Source organism: Cyprinus carpio, chromosome B10 (genome assembly GCF_018340385.1).
Source record: "Cyprinus carpio isolate SPL01 chromosome B10, ASM1834038v1, whole genome shotgun sequence".
NCBI lineage: Eukaryota > Metazoa > Chordata > Actinopteri > Cypriniformes > Cyprinidae > Cyprinus > Cyprinus carpio.
This window is the reverse complement of record NC_056606.1, coordinates 19,359,640-19,370,893: the sequence shown is the minus strand read 5'-3', so window position 1 is coordinate 19,370,893 and position 11,254 is coordinate 19,359,640. Positions and strand designations below refer to the sequence as shown.

General features: G+C 34.8%; 2 protein-coding genes and 1 pseudogene across 2 annotated transcripts in view; 2 read left to right on the top strand and 1 right to left on the bottom strand.

Moving 5' to 3' along the window:
• LOC109080180 overlaps positions 1-147 on the top strand; it is a 3,120-nt pseudogene extending 2,973 nt beyond the window's left edge.
• Positions 148-916: 769 nt separating this feature from the next.
• Positions 917-2,943, bottom strand: orai1b (ORAI calcium release-activated calcium modulator 1b). The gene is made up of 2 exons (XM_042733067.1): positions 2,588-2,943; positions 917-1,804 (listed from the first exon to the last, which is right to left on the bottom strand). The coding sequence occupies exons 1-2, from the start codon at positions 2,705-2,707 to the stop codon at positions 1,256-1,258; spliced, it is 669 nt and encodes a 222-aa protein (XP_042589001.1). The 5' UTR covers positions 2,708-2,943; the 3' UTR covers positions 917-1,255.
• Positions 2,944-3,934: 991 nt separating this feature from the next.
• Positions 3,935-11,254, top strand: part of LOC109080177 (lysine-specific demethylase 2B) — a 27,443-nt gene continuing 20,123 nt past the window's right edge. The window contains exons 1-7 of the mRNA XM_042733062.1: positions 3,935-4,231; positions 4,727-4,871; positions 5,524-5,602; positions 5,690-5,736; positions 6,781-6,959; positions 7,783-7,889; positions 11,010-11,103. Of these exons, the coding sequence (XP_042588996.1) occupies positions 4,199-4,231; positions 4,727-4,871; positions 5,524-5,602; positions 5,690-5,736; positions 6,781-6,959; positions 7,783-7,889; positions 11,010-11,103 (684 nt within the window). The 5' untranslated portion in view covers positions 3,935-4,198. The remainder of the gene's footprint in view (positions 4,232-4,726; positions 4,872-5,523; positions 5,603-5,689; positions 5,737-6,780; positions 6,960-7,782; positions 7,890-11,009; positions 11,104-11,254) is intronic.

Below are 11,254 nucleotides of genomic sequence, written 5' to 3'. Positions count from 1 at the left end.
CCAAAAAAGGTCAGACAAACACTACTTTTCTACTAAGATGTGCTCATTCAGGGGGTTCATTTGGGAAAAAAACTGAGTTTGATAAGACTCTGATTTTTGGTTGATTCAGCTGTTCAACAGCAAAGCCATGATTCAGAATGCATCAGAATAATTTGGTCAAACGTGTCCCCTGCACTGTAATAACTTCAAACAAGTCTCTGATCAGTGTTTAAAAAAACTGTTTTTGTAATATAAACTCATGTCTGTAAGAATGTAGTTTGCCTTAAATGTAAAAATAAAAACCTTGTAAGTAACAGAACTAAAATAAAGGATTTTCCCTGTGGTGATTTAAAGGAATACTTCGCCAAAAATGAAAAATTGCAGAAAATTTACTCAACCTCAGGCCATCCAAGATGTAGATGAGTTTGGAGCATATTTTAGAAATTTAGATCAGAGAAATTTAGTATTACTTCATTTGCTCACCAATGGATCCTCTGAAGTGAATGGGTGCCGTCAGAATGAGAGTCTAAACAGCTAATTCACACCACTCCAGTCCATCAATTAACATATTAATATAAACCGTCACTTCTTGCCAAAATACAAGTCCATAATCCATACTAACAGTTCCTCCAGTGAAAATATCTATCCCCTATTGTCCTCTCACATAAAAATTCATTGACATATTTGTTTAGACCTGTTTTGACTTGTAAACGGTTCTCGATCTGTGCATATTTCACTCCTTATTCAGATAAGATGACTTTTCACTGGAGAAAGCAATATTATGGAGAAAGGACAGATATTAATATTTTTTGTTTAAAACATCTTAACAATGGATTACTTGTGGATTGTTGTGATGTTTTTAATCAGCTGTTTGGACTCTCGTTCTGACGGCACCCATTCACTGCAGAGGATCCATTGATGAGCAAGTGATGTAATGCTGAATTTCTCCAAATCTGTTCAGATGAAAAAAAACAAACTCAAAAACACCTTTGAAGATGAGTAAATTTTTAGAAAATGTTCATTTTTGGGTGAACTATTCCTATGAGAACAGAAAAAAAAGTCCATAAAACATGCAGCGCATGCTTTCACAGTTATCACAGTCTGACTGGTATTAGTAAATCTAGCAGAAACAGTGGATGAATCCTCAACACATATAAAACTGGACACTTTGGTGTCCACATGCAACAGATAGATCAATACTACGGTCGAAAATACGATGTGTTGCAACACTTGACAAATCTTAAACATTGACAGAAGCTCTTTCCCAAACTCAAAACTAGGGGTAAAGGGAACTGGGAGACTGTAAGGTAGACACCTCCCCTCGATGGTCCAGTTCGTTCTGTAGGTCCTCCAACTCCTCTAACTCTTGAAACTGCCTGTCGGTTTTGTGGCTGACCAGCGAGCGGTAGAAATGCACAGCGAAGACGATAAAAACCAAGCCGAAAGGCACCATGATGGAGGTAGACGTGATCGCAGCGGCCACCCCGGCGGATATAGTATCGTTTTTCTGATCCTTCGGCTTAATGGGTAAAAACTTGACCCAGCACAGCAGGACCACCTCGGCCAGGAAGAGCAGCGTTCCAATGACTGTGGAAAAAGCCCAGGCCAGCTCGATGTGGCGATGCATTCTCTCGTGAGGAGACTCCTTCACAGAGTTGAGGTTGTGCACGTTGCTGACCGCTTCGATGTTGGGCAGGATGCAGGTGCTCACCATGAGGGCGAACAGGTGGACGGCCACCAACACAGTGGTGCAAGCACTGAAAGCGATCAGCAGTCCTGGGGGATAGTCGTGATTGGTGTCCAGCTGTACTTCCACCATGGCCACCTGTGGAATGAAAGGAAAACACAGGTAAAATACAGTCCTTGAAACCAACAAATTATATTTATTTATTATTAGTAATAAATATGTATATAATAATATGTAAATAAATACCATTTAAATATTTGTATAACACATTTTATATATATATAATATATATATATATATATATATATATATATATATATATATATATATATATATATATATATATATAACACATTTATTTTATATCTGTTTATATATATATATATATATATATATATATATATATATATATATATATATATATATAAATTTGATATTTGATTTGAATATTTTTAAAGCTTTTATACACATAAAAAAAATATTTTTAAACAAATAAAGAATAATTACATTAAACAAATCTTGCATTTAGGTTTTAAGAAGATTCTAATGTGAATTTAAAGTTGTACATGTGCAGATGATATTGTAAGATGTCTCAAGAATAGGTTTGGCACTGAATTAAAAGTGCACTGCAGTGGAAGACTGCATCCGGCGTATTGCTTCTCGTGAAGCTCTTTACAAACATCACTGAGTAAAAACGAAGTAAAAATCTAGCTGAGCATTAGCACGAGCTAAACAACCGGGGCTTGTCAGTTTGTGATTGCAGATGCGTCAAAGACTCGAGTCATGCGTTTTAAAGCCAAAACATTCGCTTAAACTTACACAACACTATTAAACGCGCTTTTTCTTTAACAACTCAGTGTTAAAGCTGTACACTGAACATCCACAGACAGCACTAAATAAACAGACGCGAAAACAGCTCACCATGGCGAAACCGGATAAAAGAGCAGACGTGCGACTGGACGCTTTGAGTTTGGCTCTGCTCAGGTAAAGCTTTCTCCAGGACAGAGCCTGCAGCGAATGCTCGTTCCGACTCATGTTCATCCGAGCGGAGATTCTGAGAAACTATCCGAGAGATTCAGTGGAGCCGGGGCATCGTGCTGGGTTAATGGTGAATCTCCAGCGCTGCGCCTGAACCCAGCAGTATCGGTCTTGCTCAAGTGAAACTGGATGAATCGCGAAGGCATTACCCACAAGCCTTCGCGACATCGCATGAAACTGAACGATGGATGTATTTGCCTCAAAATTAAAAACAAACAAAGCTGTTTTGCCACTTTTCTGGGAAATTATTTCTCTTATTGGTATGTGGACATAACAAAATCGATGAAGGTGGATATTTTGTATTGAATACTTTCTTAACAAAATATAATAATAATATTTATTATTATATTTATTATTATTGTAAAATTATTTGTAAATGGCTCTTTCATATGTATGCACATGCACGTTTTTATAAAAATATATATAATTTAATTTTAGTTAACGTTATAAATCATTTAAAAATAACCTTTAGATTTGTATTTTTCTGGAGCATGCATTTTTTTGTTTCCCATATAAACAAAAACATACATTCACATAAAAAAAAAAAAAAAAAAAAAAAAAAAACTAACCTTACTTTTATATTATATTTTTATTTGTCTGGAGGAAGCATTTTTTGTTTCTCCTTGCTATATTAGCAGATATTCATATTTTGATAAAAAAAAATGTCAGTAAAAATATGATTTTATTTTAGTTGTCATTTTGCATTATTAAAAAACTTTTTTTGTCATATATTGCTTTTGTATATATATTGCCATATAAGCAAATATGCACATTTGGATGTCAACTAGTCACCATTAGATTTCTAAAGTAATTAGTAAATAAGTAAATAATAATAATAATAATAATAATAATACTCCTACTACTACTAATTATTATTATTATTATTATAAATTATTATTTTAAATAGTAATTGGTGAAAAAGTTAACATAATTTTGGGACAACTTTAAGTTTTTTAACTAAAATAAAAAATTAATTATATTAAATATGACGATATTATCTATTATAAACCTTACATTTTTTTCATAGAATGTCCAAAATAATTGTGATTTAAAGAGAGCCGATTATGCGTATTTCGGAGGCTATAACGTGTGGATGTAATATTAAAAGATGTGTAGTTACTGTTGCACTGGCAAAGTGTCTTGTTGATGAAGCACGAACATAGCAGCTGCAGCGCGCGCGTGCCAAACAGAAGAAAGAAAGAGCAATTCTAACTCCTCAAAAAACAATTTCTGTGTGTTTAAAAAAAACACACACCAACCATTCCGATAATTACTCAGGAAAAAAATCGGATGTTGTTTTAACCCATCATTAACACGATCCGCGTGACGTTCCTGCAATGTTTTGATTCTGTTGACCGTGACGTCACGGTGCACTACACAAAAATGGTTCCTACTTAGTTTTCCATACAGGCAATCAAAGTGTGCACAACTTTACGCGTTAAATATGGTCCAAATAAATCGCTGAGGGAATTAACGCGGTCGAAAGGCTCGGACATGGAGGCGTGTGCGGAATCCGGACGCAAACTGGTGTGTAGTTGAAGCTGTCCTCTCAAAGACTCGGTTTAAATCGGGAATTTCAGTCTCACATCGATATGTATTGTGTTTAGTGGCCTGAATCGGGGCGAATCACTGCGAAACGAGAATTAGAGCGACGTACGCCACATTAAAAGGTTAAATGTAACACGCTCGTAATGGTAAACAGGAAAGGACACATGTTTCATAATATTACAAAGAGAGCAAGATGCTCCATATACAGACGCTCGTGCGAAACCGCACGCATTGTTGCCCGCGACCCTCGTGTCTAATATTCATCGGGAAGTTTGACTCTTTCTCGCCGATTTTTGACATTAATTATATAACAGCTGTAAGATGGTCGACGATTAAGGCCTGGATGTTAATTATGGAATTTGACATTCGTGCAAATGCTATAAAACCCCAGCCCAGCGTTGTCTCTCATATCCGAGCGCAGAGTGAGGCAGGTTTTCTTCATCCTCATCTTCATCATGTGTTGTTTTCGTCCAGCGCTCGATCTGCAGAAGGATGTACGATGAGAACGAGGACTTGTCAGATGTGGAGGAAATCACAAACATCAGGGGCTTCAGCGTGGAGGACAAACTTGAGAGCAATTCATACAACAGCGAATTTGTTCAGTTTATGGAGGGAAAAGGTACTTTTTTTTTGTCAGTATATTGCTTATTAGAGCAATTAATATTTATTATATTCTTAAATATTGGGGGTTTTGTTCTCCTGTTTGCACCTGCACCTGCAAATATAAGTTGTACTTATAGTTGTGCTCATAATTTGATATTTAATGGTTGATACTTAAGGCGTAGTTCGCCCAAAAATTAAGATTCTGTCACTATTTACTTGCCCTCAAGCTGTACCAAACCTGTATGATATATTTTTTTGCTATTGAACATGAAAGATTATATTTTAAAGAATGCAGGTAGCCTGGTCCCCATTGACTTCCATAGTATAGGAAAATACTTTAGAAGTCAATGGGGACCAGAAATCTTTTGGTTACCCACATTCTCCAGAATATCTTCTTTTGTCTTAAGCAGCAGAAAGAAACTCAAATAGGTTTGGAACAACATTAGGGTGAGTATAGTGTGAATACAATTGAAATCGTATTTGTTAATGGATTAGTTTTAGTGGATAGTGAAGAAAAAACAGCCAACAAGTGTCCAGAATTCATATGTGATAATAAGGCTGTGTATAATTAATACTTTTATAATTAATACTTGTGTTATTCATTTGCTCTCCATTTTAAAATCCAGGGATTTGGGTTTTAAAACAGTCTAACTTTTATACCATCCTAGATTTTACTTATGAATATGTTCAGAGAGAGGCACTGCGAACTCCGCTCGTATTTAAAGCCAAAGATGGACTGGGAATTAGGTAAGAGCAAGCAAAACGGTTTTATTTCACATATTTCTATACATTTTACATTGTGAATCGCTCATTTGAATTGTTTATATACTACAGGATGCCGGATCCAGAATTTACTGTAAGTGAAATCAAGGGTTTGGTTGGTAAGTACACTATTAATTTTTTATTTATTTTTTTTTATTTTGATTGAACAGTGACTGTACTCAGTCAAAAGCAGTAAAAATACTTTGATCACTTTGTATGCTTTGTTAATCTTTAGTTTCAATTTTCATTGTCTGGGACTTTTATTGTGTTTTATATTGCTAATATCTAATCAGGCCTTGCATAATGCACAAACAGGACAATGTTCTGCAGCTGTATTATAAAACTAAACACATGCATCATGTCTGTTCTGTATGCTGGTATTTTGAAGAGTACATATGCATTTGTTTATCTAGCTGATCAATTTGATGTTGTCATACACATATACACAGTCCATCTTACTCCTTTTTAGGGTTGAGGATGAACATAAACCATCTGAGCCTCGTATTTATTCACAGATTTATGGCCTGTGTGTTGATTTATGTCGCTGGTAAATAACTTTGTAATTATCTGTGTATTATAAGAGGGTTATTAATCTTAAATCAGAAACACTGAGGAATATTTATTGTCTCTACTCTCTTGAAAATAAAGGTTCCAGTTTGATCCAAAACGTTTAAACTTGGTTGTATAACTTCAAAGCAAGACCTGCTCAGAAAAGACAAAAAAATGGAATAATAACAACCTTTACGTCCTCTAGTGATGATAGCATGCAACTGCAACTCAAGGCCAAGTCCTTAAAAAAACCTAAACTTTCTTTTCATAATGTTTTAAAATCAGGTACCTATGAAAGCCTGCTCTGCCACGGAATAAAAACGTAAAGAAGGGATTTTTTTTTTTTTTTTTAAATAAGAAGTCAGAATTGTGAGATGTAAACTTAAAATACTCAAAATTCTGAGTTTATAGCTCACAACTCTTGACTTTTTTTTTTTTTCTTAGAATTGCAAGAAACAAAGTTGCAATTTTTTGGTTTGGCAGAAAAAAAGATTCTTAGCTTCCTTAATCCATTACCAGTTTAATTAATCTTACTTTAGAAATGGATTTAAAAGAAAGATTTACTAGAAAGAACAATCGAGAGGTCAAGTGTTTGTTTCTGCATGGGTGTTCAGGCAGCAGGCGGGCTGTTGACGTGATGGATGTTAGCACACAGAAGGGCTCAGAGATGAGCATGGCTCAGTTTGTCCGCTACTATGAGACGCCTGAGGATGAACGTGACAAGCTGCTCAACGTCATCAGCCTGGAGTTCAGTCACACCAAACTGGAGAATTTGATCAAGAGACCCACTGTGGTAAGATTTGTTTAGGTGATTTCTCTAAAACGCACAGCTGCCATTTAAATATGATTTAAAATGTCACTGTTAAGGCAAATCTTACTACTTCAAAGTATTATGCATGTCAGTAAATGTGAATGTAATTGGGTAGATGAGAGCAGGGATACTAGTAATAAATGAATTTGTAATATCAAGTCAAATTAGTATTGATATTTGCGCATGCAATTTAATCTTAATACCTTTATGCAATTTTTGGGGTATTTTATTTACTGTAAATAAAAATGATACTTTTTTCCCCCATCTATCTCTCTTTCAAAAGTTTTATATATGAGTTCATGTTTGTTTTATTTGGGAGAAATATTATAAAAAATATGTGATGAGTATTTGAAAAAGTTAAATCAAAACTAAAATTATCTTAAAAACTAATTTGAGTTAGTTGGCAAGTCTAATTTTTAGTTTGTTGATTCACTAAAATGACCTACTAGAAATAAATAAAATAAACGTGAAATTAAAAAAACCCTAAATGGTAATATTTAAAATAAACAAAGGACAAAAACACATAACAAATTTACTATAAATTTAAAAAGAATTAATATGAAACTCAAAGTATAATAACAAAAGCTACTTACAAATTTTAATAACAACTTTAATAGTATATCAATAATACTTAAATAATGTTCTGCTGATATGGTCACAATAAAAGGGCAACTGTTAATAATAAAGCGTGGAAGTTAGAATTTCAGTTATTGTTGTGAATTTAAAAATGTCCTTTTGTCTCTTTGGGTTTTAATGTTTAATACGCCCGTTGCTTTAATTTGAATGTATGTCTGATTGTCTTTAGGTGGATCTGGTGGATTGGGTGGACAATATGTGGCCGCGGCATCTTAAACAGAAACAAACCGAAGCCACAAATGTCATGTCTGAGATGAAATATCCCAAAGTTCAAAGGTAATATTTTATTTCATTTTGGAAAACAATTAGGAATGGACCTTTTTCAAAGACTGTGATGACACATTTTCACAGTTATTACTGTTTAAAAAAAAAAAAATCTAGCAGTTTTTTTTTTTTTCAGTTTTAAAAAATGTGATGTACATTTGTATCACTAAACTATAGTTTCTAATATAGAGGCTGAGGGAGTGTTGGCAAATTCAACATAATCAATCTCTCAAAATTATTTCCTCTTTTGTAAAGTAATAGAGAGGCTATTGTTTTTTTGTTTAGTGTTAGAGCAAAAGGAAATGCTAAATTACATTTATTGTAGTTTCTGTTCACAGCTGTAGGAGTTTTTTCCAACTATAACAACAACTGCTTCTGAGGACCCCAGATATGTGAAAGGGGTCATTGCTTTTCCCCAGAGTGTGGCCTGAAAAACTGCAGATTCTCTGATAAGTTAGGCTCTGTAAATAGCAATAAAGAGCTGGAGAGAAGAAGAAAACTTAGATGTGACTCTCTTTCAGTGGCATTTGGAGAGGGGAATTTTTCAATGCCCACATAGTTGTATTATACGTTTAAGGTTTTGTTGTTTTTCTGTCTGCTCCGATTTCCCTTCAGGAAGTATTCTGGCTCAAAGCTTGTTGAGTCAATCTGAAAACTGTTCTCTGACATCCTGCATTAGTCAAAGATGAGGTCTGCTCATTTCCCACAGTCCCTTGCTTTGCTCCTCGGCGCATGCTGCGCATTTCTTTGGCCTGCAGCTGGCTGTGACTCCGTCAGGTTGCTAGGCAGCACACACTTCTAATGCGGAGAAGAGGCGGATCTTCACGGGCTGCTGCAGTATCCCAAAGAATCCTCCTTAGCCAATCAGAGTATCACATAGGAGTATTTCCTGCACAGGAAAGCCCACTCTCGCTCTCTTTCTCTCACTTTCCCTTTGACTCCCTCCTCTTGGCTCTCTGTATTCATTGAGCTCTTTTATAAAGCAAGAACTCGGCACTAAAAGTCAGTTCAATTCTGTTCTTTTGAGTCACATGGGCAGATGTCAGAATGGTGAAGTGCCTCAAATGGGGATGAACATCTGTTGGGTATGTGTGTTTTATTTCATTGCAAACTATGGTGTAAATAATCCTTAATAATCCTAAACTTTCTTTGCCACTTTTATGAAAGGGTGACCAATAATGTGTGGTCATTCCACTTATGGTTATGCGGTCTGGTGTAATAAATGTTTGTGAGGGTTGCATGTGTAGACTGAAATTTTAAAAGCTCACTCAGCGTGTTTGTGCTGGTTCTAGTTTTGTTTTGGCTGCTTTGGTGCGTCATCCCCCTCACTGACTGCTCTCTGGGATGGATGACACGGCTGCAATGGTCACCGTTTTAGTTAATGTTAGTGTTCATATAACAGAATTATTGATTGCATTTCATTCTGCTTCGGTGTGATTATGCATGTATATGGTTATAGAATAAAAAATGCTGCTCAAGTAGCATGAAAATGCAATTCTGCATGAAAATAAGTAGAGATGTGAACAACCATAAAGAGTCAGAGTTAAATATTATTATATTATTTAAATGTATAATATTATATTTGTTTACTGTTTCACATGGGGTACCTTTTACATTAATATTATAATAAATTAATATTAATATTTTTAAATAAAATTCATGTTCAGATTCATGGTAATTATATTTTTTTTTTATTAATATTGAATATTTTTTATTAATATTAAAGTTCTATTAATGGGGTCATTTTTATATTAAAGTTATACATATGTTTTTAAATAATTTCATAATCTTAAATTAGTTTTTAATACATTTTAATTATTTAAAAAATAAATGCTTTTTTTAATTAATATTAAAATTCTTTTAATATGTTTAACATGGGGGCCATTTTTATATTAAAGTTTTTTTTATTTTAAATGAAAATAAAATTTCATAATGTTAAATTTGTTTTTAATACATTTTAATAATATTTAAATGTTTTTTAAATTAATATTAAAATTCTATTAATACATGTTTTACATGGGGTCATATATACAAAACAAAAATATTTCAATGTTAAATTTGTTTTTATACAATTTTATGAATAATTTAAAATGATCTTAGTGAAAACAGTCTTGTAATCCATAAGAACGGTCAGACTGCATTATTAGTCCTTTGTGCGGGTACTATGTAGTCAGTGATTATTTATTCATAACCTTTCATCTAAGAGCTCCAGTTATAGGATGTAACCTCTGAGGGTTCTAGGTATTACCCTAGTGTTACCTTCTGCAGCCTGCAGTCAATGAGTGCGTTTGCCTTGTTTGTATTATTGAAAACATCTGGATGTGCCTGTTTGTTGATGCTGTAACATATGATGTCATCTCCAGTGACATCATCTGACATTTACACTGCCAGAACGTCAGCTGGCACAGTCTGATGGGCAAAGATACCACATGCAGACCATCTGGCAATAATTAACCTGTCAGTTGCATGTCTAAACGTCGTGGAATCCATACTTTGGTGACCCTAAATTTAGAAGTCTCATTTCTCAGGCGCTCAACCATCTGGGTTTGAACCTAAATTGATGCCTAAACATTTTTCAGTTCACGATGCCCTGCGGTGAGCGATGCCTTTTGCTCATTAGAGCTAACTGATTTCTTCTCTTTCTTCTTCTCCTGGCTCAGTGGGGCATATTTTAACCAGACACTGAGGCAGTTTGGGGTTGGATTAATTTCGCTCCTTGCTAAACACTGTGGATGACAAATGCATAAGCCGCAAATAGCTTCCATCCCTGTTCTGCTGCTGAGACGCTTTATCTGAAACAAACCCACATCCGTGACTTTAGTTCCAAGAAAGAAATGAGCTTTGATTAATCGCTCAAAATAATACAGAAACTATTTTTTTGGAGTCATAATATTGTGCTGTGCTTTGATAATGCTGTTGATTGAGAAGGGGAAATTCCACTGTATATGGTTTTGAAGGAAATATTCATTTTGAGTTGGGAGTTGAACATTCCTATGGTGTGGTTCCTCCCAGTTGCAAATACAGTCTATTTTGTCAGGACTTAGAAACCGCATTAGGGATTTATCGTTCTTCTCTATTTATGCAGATGTTGCGAATCGCCCTTGTACTTTCCCTGTTTCTCTCTTTCTGTAGATACTGTCTGATGAGTGTAAAAGGCTGTTTCACTGACTTCCACATCGACTTTGGCGGCACATCAGTATGGTACCATGTCTTCAAAGGAAGAAAGGTAAGTGTTGGATGGTTAGTAGTGCTTTTACTATTATTACTGTCTATATTTGGGGGTAGCGGTTTGTTTATGCTGTTACTTTGAAAGCAATAATGATTTTCTGCTTTGCTTGTGATCTGTGAAGATCAGGTATCTAGAGGCCCTGTAAATG

Excerpts from the sequence above, each read along its gene's own strand:
- orai1b (XM_042733067.1), bottom strand. The coding sequence starts at position 2,707 with ATGAACATGAGTCGGAACGAGCATTCGCTGCAGGCTCTGTCCTGGAGA. Across the intron at positions 1,805-2,587 it reads TTTTATCCGGTTTCGCCATG|GTGGCCATGGTGGAAGTACA; the intron begins GTGAGCTGTTTT and ends TTCATTCCACAG.